General features: G+C 37.8%; 1 protein-coding gene across 1 annotated transcript in view; it reads left to right on the top strand.

Annotated features, from left to right (window-relative positions):
* Nucleotides 1-24,844, top strand: part of DOCK4 (dedicator of cytokinesis 4) — a 262,389-nt gene that overhangs the window by 73,294 nt on the left and 164,251 nt on the right. The window contains 2 exon segments of the mRNA XM_019474045.1: nt 21,402-21,485; nt 22,496-22,536. Of these exon segments, the coding sequence (XP_019329590.1) occupies nt 21,402-21,485; nt 22,496-22,536 (125 nt within the window).

The raw sequence follows: 24,844 nt of genomic DNA on the forward strand, positions 1-24,844 counted from the left end.
CCTTTTGTTTGTTCCAGGTGTACTAACTAAGAATGATGCTTTGTTGCAGGTCTGTCAGATGAATTAAAAAAATAGTGATTTTAGAGACTCACATTTTTGACTAGCTGTTCAAACACCGGATTTCTGGATAAGCAAACACTTCGAGCTCCATTTAAGTGAATGAGCAGCCACTCCTGAGATTGATTCAGATTCCTCTTTTTCCTTCCTGGACTTTTAAAGCTGTTCAGATATATTTTTATAAACAAACCCAAATACTCTTTCGACTCCTGTGCTATGCATATTGTGCTGTTGACTAGTCTTCTAGACATTAGAACCATTTCTTTGGGCTTGTCTTAACTGAAGGCTTGTTCAGTAATAAATACCTTTGTAGATACTAGTTGATGTTTGTCCCTTAAAATGAAGTAGTTAATTATTTTGTAATTGCTAGCAGTAATTTCTGTAGCCCAGAATAAACATTCCAGCAGCAGATATTTGTAATTTACTCTGGCATGTCTAGCCTGATCCCTAGGGTAAATTGCAATTTTTTAGTTTGGAAAAAAACAGTTTGGGATTGCCTAGCTAATTTTGACAGTTATATTTATGGCAGCATAATTGGTTCAGTCACCTTGAGTTTAAAATACAGCATAACGTGACAAACTTATTTAACACATGCTTAGAAAAGGGTATGGGGGAGGTAATTGAAGAAACACATTGTCATCTTTTGGGACCGAGATCCTAATGCAAATCTTGTGTGTGGGGGGTTGTGTTGGTTGCTGGGGTTTTTTGTTAGTTTTCTTTTTTTCCCTCTGTGTATCCTAAAACTATGTAACAGCCAGTTACACTACAGTTACCTTGGCTGTCTTTCTGGAATAATTGGTTTGCCTTGTTTTTGTAATTGCCTATTCTGAAGGGAGGTGGCCAAGTCCCGCCACTAGTGTTAGAGTAGGACAGACGAGCCCGATAACTGCTGAGGATGAGAGCAGGAGGTTCATCATGGTGGGCTCAAGCAGTCAAAGCGGAGCTTTGTCGCACCTCTGGGCTGTTGGCACTGATGTGCTAAAAACCCAGTACTTCACAGAAGTCAACAAGCACTTCCCTGCTCATGGCGAAGAGAATCTCAGCTACAACTTTTCTTCAAGCTGACGGATGAAAGTCCATGTTTATCACAGTATCTCTGTGATTATGTAAGTTCTCCTCCAAAATGACACTTGGAGGAAACCACAGCTGTGGTTGGGAAAATGAGTCTATGGGGGAATCTAATACCTCGTGGTCAGCTTGAGCAAATCCCAGAAGACAGGATGGGTTGTTCTGCCACTGAGGTCAGCGTGCTGAAAGAGCTGGTTTCCTATCTCGCTTCCTTTGTGGGATTTGTGCCCATAGCAACACCCGTTGGCAGCTGTGAGATTGCAGTGCCACTGCTGCCCAGCCCTCTGCAGTACTGCTTCTCTCGGCATACTGACCTAGAATACTGCCCTAGATCTGTTTCGGAGGATTTCTTTAATTTTCCCTTTCTGGCTTGTCAGAAACCCCCTCAGGATGTTAAATTGGTTGGTAGTTGCAATGTGATAAATTGGCTGCTAATTAGTTTTTTCTAGAAACATTAGTTCTTACCTTTTAAATTTTTTTCCTACCCTGCACTTGTCCTGACACTTTACTTTCTCTGACACATCAGAATGTTAATTAATCTTCTTCATTCATCTATTTTTGTAAATACAGATCCTGTAGGCTACCGTGTTGTTTCCTATTAAATTTTGGCTTTGTACAACTATAAACTAGACAGTTCATTGATTATCAGCAGTTGCAAACATTTGTGGTGTCCCTCCATCACCAATTTTTTGTTTATTGCAGTGCTATTGTTGTGATAAATCACAACACTGAGGCTTTCATGCACAGTAATTAGTATCAAGTCACTTCATACTGAAGTCCTTAACTGTCAGATATGAAATGCTGACTGTCTTTTTTTGGACTGTGCCTAAATAAGAGACATAAATAATGCTGTAAAATAGGAAAGGATGCTGATGGCTAGTCAGAAAGGGCATTCACCTTTGAAATGGTCAATGTAATCCAGAAATCATAGCAATCTGCTACTTGTTTAATGGCTTACACGGAATGACTCTTCTGGTCTTAGTCCCATTCTCTGAGGACAAATGACCACATCATAAAAAATACCATTAACACTTGCTGATGTCCTTTGAAGAAAGAAGTCTGAGAAGCCAACAACCGAATGCTTTTTTCAGCATCTCCGAATTCAGCACCTCTCCTTTCTTTTAAGATTTGAAGTTCTTTGTTTTTTCCTTTATGCCAGCAGTTAACCTTCTCTCTGGATAAATATCAAAATCCAGCTGTGTGAGAACTGCTAGGCTTGTGTTAGCATTATTGGGTGTCACTTCAGTATGACAGTGTGCCTTAGAGTTTCTTAGGTTATGGTAGACTCATCTTGTGTTTCAGCTGTACTTGCTCACTTGTACAGCTACTTGTACAGTGAGGGTTATTTGCATGCTATCCTTTCATGAAAGCGGGGTCCTGGAGCCATCTCTGATTTGGCGGGACCACTTGCGATCTCAGAAGAACTCTGTCCTGAAAAAGATGCTGTTCTAACCTTGTTGGCACTGAGTGTTTACAGTTACCTGTCTAGGTAAATGTTATATTAGAAGGATGTTGAAAGTAAATTTAAGAATATGTATGTTTCCGAAAGATTTTTCCACCTAATTGCTCCATTCCTCACGGATAAGAAGTTTCTACATTTCCTCCCTGCCTTGGTTTCCTAACTTCTCTGGTGCTGGCTTTCTTTTGCTTACATTGCAGTCTTTGAAAGGCTCATTCTTATATTTCCCCCTACCTCACATCGCATCAACTTTGAATCGTTCCCACAATCCCTTTGTCCTCCTCCTAGGAGTTCCCTGGTATGGGAATAAGCTCCCGTCTTTCTCTCCTGTAGAACCTTTCTGTGACTTCCTCAGATTCCTCAATTCTTCCAGTTCCTTTTGCTGCTTCTTCCAAATCTCTCCACCTCCACCCACCTGAGACCAAGATTTGCAAGAATCTGCATTAATAATTGACAAAAATGATTCTCTCTTGGAGTTTTTTCCCCTTACAGCGAGCTTGGTCTGGTTTCCATAGATAGAAGTCATTAAAGTCTAGTGATCCTTGATTCCCATTCCCCACCCAAAGGCCAGTTGGCTAACACACATCACCAACCTCTTAGCAATGGAGAAAGCACTCGTGATATAACCCGGGCATGGATAGACAGATCCTCTAAACTGTTGCACTTGATTTACTGAATATTTAAAGCCTCATTAAACAGCGTTAGGAAGTTCTGTTCTGGCACCTTAAGGAAGATTTGGGTTTGGAAGATTCCCTTACATACAGCTACCTTGATTACAAAGCAGACATCTGAAAACATGACTGTATATTGACAATAAACGTGAGTCTAGTATTGTGGCTCTTAAAATGTAGAGAACAAAACACAAATTTTAAGACGCATGGTTTCACCTAGTCACTGTATTATATCTAGTATAATTTTCCCTACCATAACCATTTTTGTTTTAACTTTTTGTATCAAAGCCCCGCAAGTGTACAGTACTTAAGTCTGAAAATGTTGTTTTTAAAAAAGGGTGTAAAGAAATAAAAGAAAAAAATAAAAGCTGCTTGGCAGGAGTTAGCTAGATTATTTCCTGGGTATAATAATCTAGAACAAGATTAACATGCTATGTTGAGTGCAGTGTTTGTGCAGTAGCATCTTGCTTTTAACTGATGATATCATGAGTGCTCTATTCCCAGGATGAAATCTGAAACATTGAGCTTGAAACAAAATCTCTAGATATAATAACTGTCTATCAGAATATACTTTTCAGATTTAAGAATATGATTTGGGAGCTGTTTACAAGAGTTTTACTTATAATGAAGAATTTTATCCTCAAGTATTGGCCTTCCCTTGGACAAAACAAAACTGTTTTGAAGTTCTAATATCCTAAATGTCCAAGTTAACTCATTGAATATAGGGAAGAGACAAATTTCACTTAATTATTTAACTTACTAAGTGTTAAGTGTTAAGCATATTAAGTGCTGAAAGTCATGAATACAGTTTGTAATGTAAGGAAGCCAGACACTTTGCAGACTTTTTTTATTCTTGAGTCATTTTTTCTTTGTTTTACCAATAAACCTAATTTTCAGGATGTGCTGAACATTAAGATAAACATGGTTACATAAATTTTACTTACAAATGTTGCTCACAAAGAAATAACTCTGGTATTTTCCTCTACCTTTCACAAGTACATAATTTACTTAAAATTTGTTCTAAAATACTTCTGTGCAAAAGTTAGATTAAATTCCCCATTAAGCCTGAGTTCTAAGAGCATAATTAAAAAAAAAAAGTTTATAAATATATGTATATTTTGAACTAGGATTTCTATATAATGTATTCAGTCTCTTTAATACCTTCTAATCATAGCATTTAAGATAATACTGAGCAGCTGTGAATCACTACTTAAGAAAAAATAAATACTGAAAGAATTCTAGATCAATTAGAAGTGGTCTAAAAGCACATGGTTTGTCATTAATACTTATTTTTAAAGGTGTCTATATAAATATTCTTCTGTTTGCAGAGACAATGGATCCTTTTGTAGTTCGGGCTTGGTCTAAATCAAGGAGGGGGGAGAAGTATCAACTTTGCAAGGAAGGTGATTTGCATACTATTACCCCTTAGTCTTTGCTTTCTGTCAAATTTTGTTAAGCTTGCTGTGACCTACTTTAGAGTCTTATAGCAAGATTAAGAATTCCAGTGAATTCTATGTTGAAGGCTACAGTAGTTTTAGCAGTTGTGTTTACATCACCACTTTTGTTTTACTGGGAATAATACACAGTTTCTCATCGTAAGCCTTTGATTAAGTCCTTGATTCATTTTCCTTTACTGATTCTTGTTTTTTCTTTGTTTGGTTGGGTTTTTTTTTGTTTGTGAGTTGTTGTTGGGTTTTTGGGGTGGGGTTTTTTTTTTTATTATGTAAGAAAATACTGTCTTTTTTTCATGGTTTTAAGTTTCTAAGTTATATCAGGCAAAATATTGCAGCTGCAGGTTCACACTGGCCGTTCCGGCAGTCACCTTTATGTTATGAATTCCAGGGCAAACCCAACTGGAAACATTTGTCCTGTGCCAAAATTTTGTAAGTCATTGCCAGAGTATTCTTTTTGTCACCACACTATGACAAAGTCTGGTAGTGTCTTTGCTTTTCCCATCTTTGTTATACTAGAAATATGAGAAAAGCAAAACCCACTCTGACATTTGGGTATTCATGGCTGTATGGCAGAATGTAGCGTCTTGCAGACATACCAAAGTGACTCTGAAACACCTCTGTTGGATACCAAAATTGAGATTAGATACCTTTGTGTGGTGAGTAGGCATGAGTTAATTAGTCTGCTGAGAAACGGGTATAGTATAGTATATATGGGTATAGTGTAGTATATTCTACAATTGGACTCGATGATCTTAAGGGTCCTTTCCAACCTAAGTGATTCTATGATTCTAGTAGTGGCTATTTTGCCACTTGTGCTGCTACTTCCAGCTACTTCACTAGGAATCAGCATATGTAATTCTACATGGGTCGTGTGTTGTAGTTTATGAATAATCCATAGTTTTGAAAGGCATTAATAATTTTATTGTTGAAAAAAATGGAATTAAGGATGAAGTTCTAAATTGCAAGAGATATGCTTCCAAAGATGAAAAGAATATTTTTTTAATAAGGGAGGAGCCAAAACTGGAAAGCATCTCATTCAGTACTACCTTAAATTCAGGAGGCATGAGATAAAATACATCTATCTGAATTGCCCCATTTTTGCTCTACTATACTTCGGTTAACTTTTTTTCAATAGTATTGGAATAAATTAAATATACTTTAAGCATTATTAAAGGGGAAAAACCTACCCAAAAACATAAAAGCCAGAACACCGTTGTTCTGTCATCTAATTCCACTTCCCAGTGCTAGCCGTACAAGTTTTAAATAGGGCTAACATTGATGAAACCAGGTCAACCCTGAATATTTTATGTAAATCCCTAGTCCTGATGGAGTATGTTCATAGCTCAAAAGCCTACCTGGGCAAAGCAAGGTTGAATCATTAAGATGATATTTTAGTCTTGATTCGGCAAGTACTTGCCCTACATTACAATAATTCCATTAATCAGTTTAGTATTTGTAATGGAGACCGATCTCCACACTTACCATCAGGCCCTTTCTGTGTCCTGGGTACTACTGTGCTGCTTTTACAAAGGCACAAATTAAAGATCTCTTCAGTTTAACTTTTAATTCTAATTCATCCATCACTGTTTGATCACTCCTTTTACTGGTTGTTGCTTGTTATGTGCCAATGTTGGTGGTTGTTTCAGTCCTTACAAAGAAAAAAGGAGGGGAAAGAGTTGAAACAGTAAAATAGAAACAAAAGGGCAGATGAAAATAAACACATCTAATTTCATAATCAGTACGCCAACTTTTTTTCAGAAAAGGTGAAGTGTTGGTAGGGGTATTTCCAAATAAAATTCATAGTTTGTCTCTTCTCGTGTCTAATCCAGCTGAAATAGAAAGGCTGCAAATTCCACAAGATGTGCTTGAGCAAGAATATGCTGTTTTGGCTCGTTTGACATCTCCAATTCTTTTGGAGACCAAAAGCATAAAATTGTCTAATTGCTATACGTTTTAGAAAACAGGTCTGAAAAGTCCTAACACTTTACTTCACTGATTTTGCTCATATATAATTTCCTTTCTGTGACACTTCAGTGGTTTACATGCAAGCCTTCAAGGATTAGGTAGGATTATGTTGGTCACATAGTGGTATCTCTTTCTGGCGCAAGTAACCAAACCACCAATGAGTGTGATTATCATATCCACTAACATTGCTGGTGGTTGGAACTAATGAATTTCAGTGCGAGCCCAGCAGTGATTGTTGGCTGACCTTTCAGATAATCTTAGTGAAGTGGAAAAAGGATTCCATTTAATTGGGATGGTAATTTTAGAGTTAATAAGCTGCATATTTTTTATAAGTGAGTTGAATTAACCAAACCACCAATGAGTGTGATTATCATAGCCACTAACATTGCTGGTGGTTGGAACTAATGAATTTCAGTGCGAGCCCAGCAGTGATTGTTGGCTGACCTTTCAGATAATCTTAGTGAAGTGGAAAAAGGATTCCATTTAATTGGGATGGTAATTTTAGAGTTAATAAGCTGCATATTTTTTATAAGTGAGTTGAATATACTATATTTAAATTAAGAAAGTTAGAAGCAATGTTGCAAGCCTTGGTGAGCCTCATACTTTCCTCTTCCTCCCCAAGTTTAACTGTGTATTGGGTTGCAAATACTTTCTACTCCATAAAATGTCATTTTTCTTTGATTTGGTCTCTTCAATTCGCTGTTAGGAAGAATAAACCCATTACAGGCTGGGTGTGTTATTGATTATTTACACACCTGTAATAGTTTTAATTAGTGAGTAGGATTATGATATGGATCAAAAGCTGCTGCTGAATGAAATCCAAAACAGTGTTTATTCATGTGTGGTGCTCCCAGTGATTCTGTATTTGTGTTGGTATCTCAACTACTTAAATTCAGAGGTCTCAGGCAAATGATTTTTTGAGAGGGGAAGGGAATAATGCAGAAATACTAAATCATACAGTTGTTTTAAAGCCAGATAAGTCTAAGGAAAGTTACTGTTGTTTTTAAAGTATGTTTGTGCTTAGCCATCTTCAGATTCAGCATTTGGCTTGGCTCTCAGCAGCTGATTTTTTTCAGTGGTTTTGAAAATCTTTCGTTTAAAAAGAAGAAATCTCCATATAGTAGACATGCCACATGTCTACTATAAGATAAGATGTTCATCTTATCAGTCCTAAGGGCTTGCTTCACTCAATTTTAAAAACATCCTTGCAGTCTACTGATGGTCTAATTTACTAATTTTCAACACCTGTATATTGCTACTTAAGCTGAAGTTAATACTAGAAACTGCTTGGTGGAGTATAGGAACTGAACAACTGTCAAGCTGGATCAAACCACAGATGTCTCTTACCTGTCCATTAATCCTCTATTGGGAAAGTGTGTAAGAAATAAGGAAAGTATAAATTTAACCATAGTTTTTAGAGACTTCCAAAGCCAAAGGGTGCATTAGGACTGTTGTACTTAAGTCCTCCTATATCTGTAACCCCTTTTAAAAACTTCTCCTATTTTTGACCATCACAGAGTTCTGTGACGATGATGTTCCATAACTTGATTGTGCTTTTGTGAAAATATTATTTGGTTCATTTCCAATCTGCTGCCAGATCATTCATTCCTTGAAGTTATTATGCTTTGAGGAGAAGGGGATGATAATTCCACGTTCATTTTCCCATATCGTTTGTGATTTGCACACCTTGGTAATATCTTGTCAGTTAGATCTCTTTTCTAGGCTCAGTTCTGTACCGCAGTGGAAGATGATGCATACCCCCCTCATGAGCCTTCCTGTCTTTCTCTAACCAGAACCTGTTCCGGTTCTTCTTGTTCCATTAATTCCAAAAATGTGGAAGAAAATTTTCTGCAAGTGGGAGCCTCACCATGGATTTTGGTAGTGGCAGAACTTCTGAGCACTACAGCAATTGGTTTCATATATGCTTTGGATACTATGCATTGATTGTCATCTGCCACTTGCCACAAGCTGAGTCTGATTAAGCAGAGTTTTGCTTATACCTTAACTGTAGGTTTTCTGTTTGCTTGTTTATTGTCATGGTGGCAGCTACAGCTGTTACCTGAAGCATTGACCTTTGAGATAGAGCATAGGATAGGGTGGAGGTGGTCCTCTTGATGCAGATAAAAACTCTGACTTACCTGCTTGTTGTGTCTTGCTCCTGCTTCTATGGGTAGTGTTACTTCCAGACTCGGAAAGAATTTTTTTCTTAGGCTACATTGGTGGGAACCGTGGTTTCTTCACTTGTTTTTTTGCCTGGTGGATTCCTGAGCACTGTCATTGCTGTTGGGCAATACTGCTTTCTTCCTGCAGCACCGTACAGCTGTGAGTTGGTCTTTGAAAGAAGGAAACTGGGTATTTAATTGTGGTAAATGATTTTTGTTGACATTTATTTAAGGAATAAATTGCTTTCTGAGATATTAGTGTTCATAGCAGAGAGGAAAACCTCATATAAGGAATTCCCAGGGTAATCTGCAACAATCTGTCTTTACTTTCTCTGCGGACACTGCAATTTTGTCTGCTGTGTCTGCAGGACACTGACAAGATGCTTCATGGTACAGTCACATGTGTAATTATTGTTTTGTTTTTTATAATTGACAATGGTAAGGTCTGGGTGATTTATTCCTGCCAATTAGTTTCTGAATTAATATGTCCTTTCTAAGGGTGTTCAAACAAAAAGCAAAAAGCCCAATAAACTGGGAACCAGTTTCTGAAGGCAGATGTTAAAAATGTTTAATGGCTGTGCAATGGCAAAAATCCATTCACACTCCACTACCTGACCAAATAATTTGTTTAACCACATGCATAACAACCACAGGTTTGATCACCGTGGTTTATCACTTAGTAAATGTTCATTTGCATAAATTTACTTATTTGTAGAATCTCTTTTTGCAAGGGGTCTTCTGCTCAAGTTTCATACTCTTGTTTCAGAAGGGCTTTTCAAGCATGGGAGGAAAATACAACTTTGTCCTCTCCTTACCTCAGATGCTGGATAAATCCCATGAGGCCTTTGTTATTCTATCTGGATCCCCAGGAGGCTATTAATTGTAGGGACAAACCCCCCTGTATTTAAGAAAATGAATTATTTTAAATTAGTGTAATAATTATGTCAGCTGTGTGTGATGTGACGTGATGGCCCTCTTGATGAATTATGGCACTGTGGCCAAGTCTAGCCCTGGAGTTGCTGTTTGTTTGCTGTCCCTCCCTGGGAGCGGTCCCTTCCAGGGCAGGAGCCTCCTGGGAGGAGGCTCTGCTCTTCTTTGCTACTGATTTTGCCTTGACTTTCATTTCCCTTCATTCCCTGCCTCACCCATGCCCCTTCAAGTGAAGTTTGGCAGCTTCTTCTCCTTTAAGTCTGTGAGTTTTGTACCTTGGTTAAGTGCAAAACAAATACATAATGTGGCTTAATGGGCATGGACAGTGGCCAAGTGGATAGATTGCAAATCTGCTTGATTTGAGTTAGCTTATTTCAGCTTTGTTCCTAACCTGCTGGCAGACACCGGGCTGACACAAGTCTTTTTACCTGTCTCTGCTCATTTTTCTTATTTACAAAATAGAGTTTTAACTTCTTGTGGTTTTTTTAAGAGTTTCAGGAAAGAGTCCTGTAGGTTCTTTCATCTGGAGAAGGATGGTGAAACTCCTTAATACTGAAAGAAAAGAAGTACCTGTGTCCGGTTTGCCTGGGACTGCCCAGTTGCTTGTCAAGACCTTGACTAGACCTTCACTAGTATTTCATGGTGCAGGATGATAACGTGTTTTCATTCAGGAAGTATTTCATGGTGCAGGATGATAACGTGTGTCTCCCAGTACTCATTTCTTAGAAATACATCACTGTTTTCCATGCTTTCCTGGACGCGTGGTATCCCAAATGTATTCCTAGGTTTCTGTGCCAAGTCTAGAGGAAGGGGTAAGGAGAGAACTGTTACAATGGCAGTTATTCTTAGTGACTCTCCCAAGGTGTTAAAAACCAAAAGAATCATCTTGTCTCTTTAAATACTCGTACATAAAAAGATAAATGTTCAGGTACAGCGATGAATTGTAATATAAACATTTAAAGAGGACCGTTTGCTCATACACTTCCTTCCCCCCATCACATCACAACAGAACAATTGCCCCCTCGTCAGCATTCTTCATTATCCTAATTGGTTGCATATGTTTCTCAGATACATTTTTCTCATGTTCTTGTGCGCTTTTATAAACAGCCGCCAACTGAACCTAAACCCTCTTCACCCTTGATTTTGGAGTAACAGGCACTGTTCTTAAGCAAGCATGAGCAGGATGTGAAGGTTCTGATTTTTCAAGAGGATCCTACAGTTGCACTTCTGAAAGTACACCATGACACCACAGAGATACTGTTAAAAGTATACATCCAGGCAGGGTTTTTTTTTCCCAGAGCTTTGATTAGGAGAAAAGTGTGTGCACTTGTTACATTTTTGTTTGGTCACACATTTTAAGATACTTGTGGGATTACATTAAATATCCCTGAAGTTTTAATTTTACGGGGATTATGGATTAGTGATGAAACTCTGCAGGGCTAAATATACTGAATTCTGCTGGCTCAACTGTTGAAATCAGGCTGAAAAGTGCAGTGGTTATTTCCAACCATTAAACCTAATAAACCAGCTTAAAGCCAGAGTGGGATGTTTAAACTTGCATTCAGCAGTCTCTGAGGATTTTCACAGGAGAAAGTAGTTTTGCTTTACGAGTCCTGATAGTTGTATTCCAGTGTATTTGAAACGCCTCTCAATTACACTAGATCAAGAAAGTTCTGCCTCATTTAAGATAAAAAACATGTGCCAGGGTACTTGTAAGTGATTTGTAATCATTGTCTTTCTTAGTTGCACTTAATTCCACACCTTGCCAAACTGTCCTGTCTTTCAAGAGGTTTTCTGATACTGAGTTTTTATCTACAGAGAATTGGCTGACCTGTAGGACAGGCTACAGAAGCTCACAATTACAGTTTATTTTTAATGTCAGCTAAATTGCACAATTTGCTTATTGAATAAGTTGGTAGGGCTTTTGTTTCATTACTGAAGAAAAGACTACTCATGATTAAAACCATATTTCAATAATTTTTGATGTGCAGCAAAAAATTGACATTTAATGAGTATGCATTGTAAGTAGCAATGTGGTTAAGGCTCAGCTTACAAAAGCAGAATAATTTCTTGAGTTATAAAATGCTAGAGAGAACATTGCAGGTAGGTTAAAGTCAAAATAAACAGAACTCTTAGTGGTAAAATGAAAATACTTAAAATAAATTTATAATTAAATGGTTGAATGTCAGAGAAATACAGATTACCAGGAGACTAAAACTCATCTGAAATGCAATGGCACCAGACAAGCTGAAAAGTAATGGCATTGAAAATTGCAGGATGTATTGATTTTTTTGGGTTGGTTTTTTTTGTGTGTGTGTTTGAGTTCCACTGGTTTTCCAGCAATTTTTTTTATTGTCTTCCACCGATGGCAGGTCAAGTACAGAGTTAAACCCTGCTCTTCCAAAGGAAATAGAAAAAAACCGGACAGTGTTTCCACAAGGTCATTTGATGGACCTGTCAGAAAAATTTTGCTGTGGAAGATGGGTGCTCTCCCTCTTTTGTATTAGTGAAGAAAACTTACGCTCTGTTTTTCTTGGCTTCCTTGAATGCTATTTATTACTTGAATGGGAGTAAACAGTGAAATATTAAAGGGAAACCAGTCTCATTTGCCAAACTCTTTGATACCAAACACATGGGGTTTCTCAGCTACTGTACTGTTGTCTAACTGTGTTCCCCTTGGGTGGCTCTGATAGTTGGTGAAGAGTAATGCTGCAGCTTGTGCAGCGCTCTTGTTTTCTTTGCAGTTCACAAGACTACAGCACTTCTGAGCTTGGCTTTGCACGGCGCTACTTGCAGTTTGTTAAAGGCTGTGAAATTATGCCCCCCAAGTTTGGAACAGCATGATTTGTTATAATGCTTTTGGGGAGGAAAGAGGAGAATGGGGAAATGTGTGGTCATTAGACTTTGGACCATACCCAGTGTTCTCTCATTAAGTCAGCATGAAATTGTAACGACGTACTCGTCTATTCAAGGCTTACTGTAAAATAAGCGTCTTCATATTATTCTGAAAAAAGTTAAGTGTTTTCTGGGAGATATCCCCTGTGTCTATGATTATGCGAGGCATTCAGTTTTCCCGTTCAATTTCTGCTGGTTTTGTAGGGATATGACAGGTAGCCAGCGAACCTTCCGGCATATACAAAAGTATCACCATGGATCTGGTTTTGAAATCATGTAGAACTTTGTGTCTCTTAATTTTAACTTTTTGGAGGTTTTGGTGAGCACTACCTCATGCTTTAATGAGGTCCAAAATGCACTGAAGAGTTGTCATGAGATCTGGTATCTGCGATCAAAGGGCTTTGTTGGTTTCGATGGACCTCAGATGATGCACTTGTGCTGTGAATACATTAACTTCCCTTCTTTACCATACCTGACACCTGCAGGAAGTTACAAAAAACCCTGGTGGTTTATTTGATTTTAATCAGAAACTTTGGTTCCCCAAAGGCGATGAACAAATCATGAAGACTTTTTCAAGTTAAAGTTAAATAGCAATAGTTCTTTTCCTTGATCATGCTATTAAAAATTAAAGTAATTACTCAAGAAAGTTTGAAAATGCTTAGAACTTCGGAAATACTTAGTCTTAATAAAAGTCATAGTGAATAACACAGTTATTTTTAAGTAAAAAAGGTTGTTCTCATAGATAATGTCATCTTAACGTAATCTACTTTTTTCCACTTACTCCTTTCTACTAGCTGGATTTTTAAGCTGTTGCTGTTTCCAAGTAATGAAGGAAAATGGCACTTAAAATGGCACTTAATTCACACTTACTGTTCAAGATGGCAGTCTTAGTGCATCGATACTGCATCTGTAGCTCTACATTAGAGAATTGTAAGTGAGACCAGTTGGTTGAACTGCATGTAGACTAGTTCCTTTATTATAATTTGATTGAATGCATGAAATCTATACCTCGCCTTCTACTGTGATGCCTCTGACAGGTTTTACATTGATGTTCCTTCTCTGTAGAGAAGGAGACTCCTGAGCAAATTCATAGAGAGGAGCTGTATCATCTATTCATAGACTCTAAGGTGTACTAGGTTTTCTAGGCTTGTAAAGACCTGTTTGTTTTATTTTCTTTTTACTTTTAAATTCCTGGTTCCAGAACTAATGCAAATCACGAAATTGCTCTTAGCAGGGACAAGATGTAGACATAACAAGATGCAGCAGGAGTTCAAGAAATATAAAGGGCTTAACTAGCTATTTCATAGAAGAAGAAAAACAATAAATGAAATCTCATACCTGCAGGGACAGGGACCCTGGTGGTACATGCTGAATTATTCCAGTTTTGGTGTTCTAGATTGGCAGCCATTCTCAACAGCAAATAGGTGCAATCACTTGTTACTTTTAGTGCTCTTTTCTAAGATATAGTGCCTAATAGCTAGGGTACCCAAAGGAAAGAGTTAGCAAAAATGTTTGCAGGTATTGGGAGAACCGATCAAGCTATTATCAAAGAGATGATAAGGCTCCTGCCTGTAGCTGAGATGCAGGATGAGGAGAGCTTGACAAATGTTCAGACAGTCACACTAAACTGATTATCTATGTTAGAATTGTCCTGTGGTTTTTGGCAGCATTGTAACCGGGGATTTGAAAGTGATTACCTTCTGAATTCAAATGTTGAGACCAGCACAGGAGGGAATACAGTCTGCTGCAGCTCTGTGTCCTTTGTGTATTTCAGACTTGGCATTTGCCTTATCTGTATAGGTAGCTGGTGCTATTAGCAGTAGGAATTCCAGATGGTTTTGTTTTTCAGACAAGTGAAGAACCGTTGTAAGTATTCTACTTTATATAGTATTTTCAAGCTTGGACATTGATACAAACTTTTTTGATGATTTTTGATGTGCCTTGAGGTATTTTCATGAATAGCTGTTCAATAAATGTTCTTATTAGGAAAATTCCGTGCAAGCACTCATCTCTTAAGAACAATTGACTGCTGCACATGAGCCGCACTTGAGATGTTCAAAAGCCACACGTGGCTCAGGAGTCCTGGATTGTCATCATCGGAGCTATGTGTTTGATCCTTTTAATTGTGGTGTACATATGCAGGCGAGAGAACTCACATTCCTTCCTTTCAATATAAATTTGAGAGTGTTTATCCTCAGTAATCTGCAAGAGATTTAAGGATCACTTCTGTTATTGAAACTAACATTCATATAGTGTTTATTGAAAGGAGATTAGTTTGATTCCCCAACCCCCTGCCTCCTCTCTGCTTTTCTGTCACTGTCTTCATTAGCTTGTTTTTTGTTTGCAGCAAGCCTCCTAAGGTATCTGTAGGCAGCACAATGCATTACTGAACAGATGCCTGAATTAACTCGGGTGTTAGAAGCATGAGCATGTAGCTATGCTATCATGCCACTCCATCCAGATCAATTCATATGTAGGCAAAGCTCAGTGCACGTGATGGCCTTTTAGAGTAAGCTTTGGCCATTCTGCATTAGCAAAGTTGTATGCCTCTGTGTGTTTATGCTTCTAAAAATTCTGCCTATTTAGAAATCTAAAAAGGTTCTTCAGCTTCTTTTGAGGAGAAGCAGCGTCATCCTGAAAAAGGTACAGCTAAGGTGCAGAGAGGGTGACAAGAAATTGCTTGTTCAAACTTTCCCACAAGAACAAGGGGACATGAAATGAAATTTTAAGTGGCACTGTAAAACAAAAGGAAGACTTTTTTTTCCATGAAACATATTCAAACTGGAAAGCTTACTGTGAGTTTGTGGACACTGACATGACGATGCATGTAAAGCCCGGTTAGGCAAATTCATAGAAGAAGAATCCGTCAATGGTTGTTGAACACAGAAATACCATGTCTGGCTCAGGAGATCCCTGTGCCACAAAATACTGAGAGCTCTAACACTGGATGCTTGCATTGCTTGCCAGTGGTCAGTAGCTTCAGACATGAGTTTACAAACAGTATCCTGGGTAGAGTGGTTGGTCTGATTTTTTTTTTTTTAATGGCTGTCCTGATGATGTACTCTCTCTAAGGTTGCATTTTCTGCAGCTGCTTACAGTGCCAGATGTCTGTTGTATTTACTGTCCATAAGTACGTATCAAAGGATAGTTTTTTACATTTCTGCAATAAAGACCACTGAATCAGAGCCTTCCTCAAAGGTAATATATACACATCATTACTCATCAGCTAAAAAACTGCATAAAAACAAGCTCAATTTTCCATCATAAAGGAACAATGCAACAGTAAATGATTGTTTTAACTAATATAACAACTTTATAATGTTAGAAGCTCTCTGATTTCATTTATTAAAGCTTTTTTGATTATTTTTTCAACTGTTGAATAGAAAAGAAACCCCTTGAAATGGTTGTACCTGAAAGTCTCAATATGGTGAAAGAATGGCACTTTAAGTGCAGAATAAAAACTTTAAAAATTGCTTTTGCCACTGAGAGGACCTGATTTCAATTATAGCAGATAATATCTGGAATCAATGATAGCTTCCGGTCATCTGTTAAGAGGAAAAGAACAATAATGAGTTCATGAGCCTCCTGACTTCTTACATGCAGATCTCCAGTTATTTCAGGCATTAAAATTTTAGGAATATAACCCCAAGCAAAACTTTGAAGTGGGCCACCCACCTCTGTTACCAGCTAATCAATTCCTTTTCTATCAGAGCATCTTGCTCCCAGTCAAAACCAGTCCCTCTGACACAGTGTTCCCATCCTCCAAATCTGTTATTTTCCAGTGTGTTTTTACCACATTTCTGTGTGGTTCATATGCTACCTCTGATAGTTGGGGCATCATGACTTGGGGCATTGAACTGGAGTCTATTTTTTACTCCAGCAGTTAGCATGTACAATATGGCCAAGTAATTATTAAAGTAATTATTAAAGTAATTACATTTTCCTACCCCACATCCTTTCCCCCCATCTCTTTCTTCAGTTGAAGGACTGGTTTTTATTATGTGAAACCTGAGTCTGCTATTGTGGTACAAATGTTCATTTTTGAGGTATTAGTAGTTGCTGTAGATGTTGCTTCTACTGCTGTTGATTCCTTTATATGTGGGGCTCTACGTCCTGCTACTCGGCTAGGAACAGCAGTGTACTGTGTGTCTCCTTTCGTAGTGTTGAGCTTAATTTTAACTTGTGGCAGGCGGGCATCTTGAGCACCATGTCACATTGCACCCTTTGAGACATTTTCATCTTATAAACAAAAAGTCAAGCCAGCCATGAAACCCAGCATGCTCTTGGTGAGTCTCAAATCCGTCTTTATAATGCTAACTCACATGTAAGATTTGAATGCACTAGTTGCAAGTAGAAAAAGAATCTTGTTTTATTTTTTAGAATAGCAATGCTATCTGTGCTCTAGATGAGCAGAAGGTGAGTTCCTGCACCAAAAAACTTAGTTTAGGCTTTAATTAAGACCTTGGGCTTGGATTGATCTTTTTATACGCCAGGTGCTTGCATATGTAAAACTGTCCAACAGTGAGCACAGACAGGCAGTGATTTGGATGAGAGCAGAAAGATGAAGTTTCTTTTGAGAAGCTGAACATAAGAGCTCCATCAGATTATTCCTTCTCTTTCCTCTTTTTCCTAATTGCAGTGGTGGTCTGATATGAAGGTAAGGATTGGAAACCTCTTTACAATTATTCACACACATCCTTGTAGTGAAAAACTTTGTGAAACACATAGAAAGGATGTCTTATGTCATGTTCTTGATTGAACTGACTGTTATATTGAAATGTAGGAGAAGAATATTAAGAAAATATTAGCACATTTGATTAATTTTAGCAGTTAATCACAGAAAGGTAATTTAACTGGTTATCTCATAAAGGTTCTTCTTTTTCTGATTATCTCTCCATAGTTCTCATGGAAATGGGTTGTTTCATAACTTGGGGTTCACTGCACCTAAAAATTTTAAGCTTGGCATTAAACCCAAAGCTGCTTTAATATTGCATGTCACTGTAGTTCTCACCATATGATTTCACCTTCTGTATGGATTAGGTTTTTGTGTCCTGTGTTGTCTTGCTTTCTTATCCTCTGAGTACCCTTTGGCAGCAAGAAAATATTTAATCATGCCAGCTGGCTGCTGTATTTGAACTCAGTTTCCAAAACACTTCTGAGAATATATCCTCCTACAAACTTTTATTGTAGAGTTCCACATTCCTCCTGTGGCTGAGAGGTGATTGAAGAGGGCATCAATCACTATGCCCGTGCTTGAAACACAAACAGGACATTTATATGACCTTCAGGTACTACAATGACAAAAAAATGTATCTAGATGTAAGTGCTTTTGATACTTAGCTTCCTGGGGACATGCACGTGGACAGCACATCTGCAAAGACTGCAGATATTGGTAGGTGAGCTATATTCAGAGTGGATTTCTCTTCTCCTGTCCGTCCTTTTCTAAGGTCTCTGCTGTCTGGTTGCAATGGAAGTAAGAGAAGATGATAACCACACCAGCTACTGTTGTTATAAGAATGAAAATGGTGCATATTTGATGCACATGGCTTGGTGAATGCTGTATATATAAAAAGTCCAGTTCTGTGAGTATGATAAATGTGTACTGCTCTCAAGTTAGGTTGAGAACACCTTAAGCCACGGCCACTGCAGAGTGATTAATTATATACTTACTACTACTAGGAGAAAGAATTAAGGAGCATCTGCAAAGTGTTGCAGAACAATGTGGTCATTGGAGGAAAGGGCAAGAGGTTCAGTACATCAGATTTATATCATGGCTTGGTTAAGAACCCTGTGTCCTAGCTGAACTGCTGAACCCTGGGATCCTCTCTGGTGGAACTGTAACTACCTACTTCCATGACTTCATCGTTATCCTCCCTATAGTCTACTTACGTATATACCCCACAGATAAACTAAAAAGGCATGAATAACCACCTTCTGTCTTGGTCCCAATTCTGTAACATGACTTGAGTAGTAGAAAGTTAGCCGAGTAAACATTTGTGTGATAAGTTTATCAGTGGATTCCCGTGCTTTGCATTAAATTCTCTGCTGCTCTGCAGTGTGCTTTGTTTTGAGTGGCATTGCTAAAGACCACGGGCTGCCTGTTTTGAGCCTGACCTCACTGCAAGACCTCTGCAAGAATCCAGCCAGTTCTGTGAGTGGATCGGGTGAATGTGCTGGCTCAGTGGTACAGGTGATGCCCTTGTTTCTTTCTTTCTTTTTCTGGTACTCTGCAGGCTATCCTTCTAGAAGATATTTCAAGGTATAGTTTTTTTCTTCCATACGTACTCTAAAATGAATTCTAGCTATTTTCTACACTGTGTCAGATTTCAATCTTTTTTTGTCCTAAAAGTTTTTTTTGAAACTTCTCTTAAAAAAAAAAAAAGAGAAAAAAAAATCTTTAACAGATCTAGTAACTAAGTAATAAAAACTGAATGTCACAGCAAAGTCAGATCATAACAATGTGACAGGATATATTGGCTCTTAAGGAGAAAATTACTGTCACTCTTTTTATCTCATGGAGTTTAAAAATAAGGCATCTCACAAGTGTAATAACACACAAGGGTTTGGTTTTGTTTGGTTTTGCATGCTGCTTCTGTTAATTCCTTAATTTTATTTCAGTGGCTGTAGGTGCTATTTTGGCAGGCTTCATAATTCAGTTTTGCTTCTTGCAAGCTAGAAAGGTGACCAGAATGACTCCTGTCATTCCAGTGCCACAGATGAATTTAGATATACATTGTATTGATATTCAGGGGGTTTTGTTTTTATTTTAATCTGTTCCTAGTTAATAAGCTGTTTTAATTTTTAGATCTTTGTATAAGAATTAATTGAAAAATTCTCATTTTTCAACTATTAGACAAACTTTTTCTGTACAAATGCTGTCTTGCAACTAACCCTCTTACAAAATGGTGTACTTGATTGTGGTGGGGGAACCAAAGTAGCTCTTTTTATTTCATAATGCTTATCTCAGGGTATTTTAGTTCTGTGTAAATACCTTGGAGAGTAGGAAGAACACTGAAATGAATAGAGATTGATTCAATATACATGCCTTCGGGAAGAAAAAAAAAAAGCTCAATGCTACAAATACTGGTCACATGTTATATCAAACTCTTGGGGACTGACCAGGCACATAATCTCACAGGCATTTTTTCAAAGGGATAAATAAAGACCATGGGTTAAGCATAGTGATAATTTAGTGATAATTGAAATGATGATTGACTTCAGTGATTTTTGAAGCCTTCAGATTCTGAAGAAAGATTTGGCAAAAATGTACTTTTTGTACATTTTTATACATGCCATCCTATAGTACAAACCATATCCTGTTGGTTTACTCTTAAAATCTGGAACTTTCTGGTGAAGATTCCCAAATGAATTTACTGTTTTCATGGTTGCTGACAGCTAATCTCTCCTGCTGCCTTTGATGAACAATGTGACAAGCACAGGCGGTGGATGACAGGTTATATTGTGTTTGAGCGTAGTCTCTGCCTGTGGTGGGAGAGACCTCCGACAGCATGCAAGAGCCGCCAAAATGGATTGTTGCGACTCAAAACCTTGCAGGTCCTTTGGTGGAAGAGTAGTTACTTTATATGCATATCTGCGCCCATGGGGTTTCCTTTTGGCTTTTACATGTGAAGATTTGTTCTCACGCCTCTGAGTTGGTGTTTTTTTTACTTTGCTGTGAGATTTGGGTTTTCCTATCTAAGACTGCTGTTAGGCCCCTAAGTTTTGTGCATCGTGCCCTGCTGATATTGGTAGAAGGCCGTTTTCCTCTTCAACTTCAAAACTAAGCTCCAAAAGAATATTACAATACAGAGAATCACAATCACTATTGCTGGGTCTCATGGCCTGAATTAAGCTATATTTTAATTCAGAATTTCAAATACAGTAAGCACAGGGTTGAATAGCTGAATTACTGTCTAGCATGTCAATGGATTTTTAGCATTTGTAGGAATGAGCATTTTTAGTGGCTTTTGAGCATTCTATTTTGGTTCTGAGTGAAAAAAATAGCTGGCTATTTTTTTAGCACTAACAATATAAGACTCAAAATTTGACCATTGTAAGTATTTGGGAGCATCACTGCTCTGGTGGACGTTTTGTATCTGAGGCATGTTTTACCTCCAGCAAGGGAAGCCCATTCCCGTAGCTCTTGTCCCAGCCCGAGCTCATGCCCTGGGCTTCACTGGCTTCAGGGAGGCTGCAGGGGAGACTGTGTGTGCACTTAACGTATTTTAGTGACCAGCACGCTCTACTGGTCTCCACCCCCTAGCCATTTCCTCACGTTTGGGATTATATGGAGTGTTGGGTCTATAGCATCCATTAAGCGAATGTGAAATAAGGTTTTCCTTTTGTGGTGTGTGGGTGGTATAGATGGCAACAAAAATATTGGCACTTTCAGGTTGCAAAATTCTGAGGTCTGATATGTGTTAGTGTGAGCATTTGGAATGAAACAGCTTCTGTCCTTCAGGGTAGTTATGGTCTAGCTAACAGTGTTCTCCAGTACAAGCTTTCCATTCATGTATAGTAGGTCTGTAAGTGTTTCGGGTTTTTTCCAAGTCCTGTATTTCAAATTTTCTGCTCATAAAAGTGGCTTAACCTCTGATTCTTTCTACAGCTTATTAAATTTCAGTAAGCCTGTTAGAACAAACAGTTAAATTCCCCTGTTAATATACTATTTTTGTTAACAAGAGGAATAATAATTTCTATTTTAATGTTGTAAATAATTGAAACTTATTATCTTTTTCAGTAATAGCTGGTTTTCGAGGGACAGTCCCACATGGCCTATCACTGGAGATTGGAGACACTGTTCAAATATTAGAGAAATGTGATGGTGAGTTCACAGGTTGGAATTCCAGTGATAATGAAGTTTTGTATACTGTTGATTTGAACCCCATTACTATTCATTTATTTTCTTAAATTAACGCATTTTTGAAATCAATAATATAACACATTCTGGCCTCTTCATTTTTTTCACAATTCCGATGAGCTCTAATCTCTATAATAATTAATTGGCAATTCATTACTTTATTTAATCTCTCTATTTAATAAACATTCATAGAGGGTAACAGTTAAAACAGCAAGGAGTTCTCATTGTGATTCTTCTGCTTTCTTGGTATTTCCAAGGGAAGCCTGGCTACCATCAAGACCCTTTCAAATGGATTCAAAGTCACAAGTTTAAATCTTAAAGCAGTTTAAACATTCTCTTTTGCTCTGTTCTGAGGTAGAGAATACTAATATGGTTTTAGCAAATGTCCGTTACTAGTGTAAGAGAAATAAAGTTGCATTTTTTTCATAATCTGCCTCTTTAATATGTTACCTAAGGCTTGTCTGTCAGTATGATTTTTTGATCATTTAGGATTATATAGGTATTTTTTGGTTTCATATGAGGATTATATGCTGTTAACCTTGTAAGAAATTTTCTTACAGAAGGCGTAGGATCTGTTCTTTTGAATCAGGTATATTATGAATTTTGTATAGTAATGTGGTTGATAGATTTAGGACATGAAGTCCAAAAATGATTTATAAATGTTTACAGTGAATATGAAACCATTTCTCTTTTGTCTGGTGTGGTGTCTAGTGCAAAATATACCTGGGTTACATTGTTAGAAACATTTGGGGATACAGGGTTAAAGAGTAATTCCTGAAATTGTGTGAATTAAGTCATCTGAATATGAGCTGGTTTAAACAAAATACCTTTCATTGTATGGAAAGTCTTTTAAATGAGTGCAGTCTGACAGCACTGCGTAATTGTGATATCTGTCCAAAAGGGAAAGATGAAATCTGTTTTACATATGGAAATGGTTTGCATACTTTAAAAAACAAAATGTTCTTTCTTCACAGGGTGGTACAGAGGATTTGCCTTAAAAAACCCCAATGTTAAGGTAAAGGTCAATTGCAGTTTTGCATTCTTTGGCAAAAATGTATATTTACTTTTTAAAAGTTTATAGTCTCCATGGAAGTATATGATATTTACTCTTAAAAGAAAACTAGAGCTTAGTGTTAAGTATATTATTAATATTGCTTTAATTAGATTTGGAGATGGATTACACTTCTGAAATGCTCCTATGTATTAGGATGATACACTTTACAAATCCGAGGCTCTGGTGAATTTTCTTTTATTTCTGATTTTTTGATTGTGAACTCAGAGGAAGCTAAGTGGAAGGGATGACTACTGAGAATACAAACTGTAAAAACCGTTGGAAAAGTTGGTTAGACTGTGCCTATTTTTCTTGATGTTATGAATTAATTTAGAGCAGCCAGTGGAGACAGCTAGTTTATAGGAGCCACAGGCAGAGTATCAATTGAATAAAAGATAGGTATTTTATGTTGTCATGTGAAATATATGGGTCAATTTATTTTTCTTTGATGTGTAGTCTTTGATTTCCGTAGTAGTATAGCTGATAGTACTCTAAACCAGACTTCGTTGATTTTTTTTTCTGCATTCAGACATGAAATATCATGAAATTCATATTTCAGCGTTTGTTCATATTGAATGTGTTTAAGCTTTACCTATCTTATTTGTCTTTCTATTTTCTTAATCTCTCCTGTTGACTTGCCTCTGTGACTGTAGAGTTTTGTTTTTCATATGGGAAACCATTTCAAGATTTCCTTCTTTTTTCTCAATATGGTACTAGAGTCTTTAGTCTTATTAAAGCCGTTGAAGAAAGATCTTAAATAATCTCTTGCTCCTTTAACTCGCATTGTAAGCTTTGGTCTTTTTTTTCCCTGTCTTCATTTCCAAACCTCTTCAGCTGCAAAATAGGGCACATATACATTAATTTCAAAAGTTTCTAGGGGCTCATATCATAAGTCATTGGCCTTTTGTGCCTAGGCCTGCGGTCTCTGCTCACATAAATTTTCTTTGCTTTATGTGGAAGGTCAATATGAACAATAAATTTAGCCACAGAGTCTAATCTGATACTTACTACTTTGACCTCATTGATATATATTGCAATTTGATTTATAAGACATGAGCAGTTGGGATTTGTTATTGCATCTTCTGTGTCTTTTGTTGCAATTCTCACCACATGCTTGCTGTCAGTCTTGCTTTGTGGTCTGTCAAATGTGTTGATAGGAGTTATGAATAGGTTTTCTAAACATGACTTGATGTGTGAAGAAATGAGATATATATTTTCTGCTTTCCTAGTGTGAATGCAAACAGTTTTCGGAATTGGGTTTTTGAAGGGAGTCTCTCTGAAAGTGAAATAATAAGAGCACCTTGTAACTCCACTTGTTATTGGTATTGCTCTGTCAAGATTCTTCCCTTGTTATTCTGCCAGCTTTGATGCTCAAAGAAATTATCTGTGGCAGCTGGTCTGCAGTAAGCGTGCATATACAGCTATCCTGTTTTCTGGCACATCATTACAAGTGCAAGCCCGTACATCTTACTGTCCTTGGGAGATGCTCTCCTGAACTACTTTACGTTACAGACGAGTAGGAGCATTTACAAGGGCAGTTGGCTCTACATAGTAGATGCATTTTTGTTGAAGGTCTAATGTCTGTGTTAAAAGAAAATGAGGCACCATCATCACAAAGGAAAGCTGTATGCAGCTGTGCTTATTAAAAAGAGAACATATATGTATTTTCCGGTCCAGAGGAGGGCCACAAAAATGATCAGGGGGACGGAACACCTCTCCTATGAAGAAAAGCTGAGAGAGTCGGGGTTGTTCAGCCTAGAGAAGAGAAGGCTTTGGGGATACCTTACTGCACCCTATCAGTTCTTAAAGGGGGCTTACAAAAAAGATGGCAGCAAACTTTTTAGCAGGGCCTGTTGTGAGAGGACAATGGCTTTAAACTAAAGGGGATTAGATATAGACTAGATATAAGGAAGAAATTTTTTAAGCTGAGGGTGGTGAAACGCTGGCACAGGTTGCCCAGAGAGGTGGTGGATGCCCCATCCCTGGAAACATTCCAGGTGAGGTTGGACGGGACTCTGAGCAACCTGCTCTAGTTGAAGATGTCCCTGCCCACGTCAGGGGGGTTGGACTAGATGACCTTTAGAGGTCCCTTCCAACCCAAACTATTCTATGATTCTATGGAGTCGGGGTTTCAGCCTAGAGAAGAGAAGGCTTTGGGGATACCTTACTGCACCCTATCAGTTCTTAAAGAGGGCTTACAAAAAAGAGAATATATGTATTTTCCGGTCCAGAGGAGGGCCACAAAAATGATCAGGGGGACGGAACACATCTC

This window comes from Aptenodytes forsteri, unplaced genomic scaffold, assembly GCF_000699145.1.
Source record: "Aptenodytes forsteri isolate BGI_AS27 unplaced genomic scaffold, ASM69914v1 Scaffold166, whole genome shotgun sequence".
Lineage (NCBI taxonomy): Eukaryota > Metazoa > Chordata > Aves > Sphenisciformes > Spheniscidae > Aptenodytes > Aptenodytes forsteri.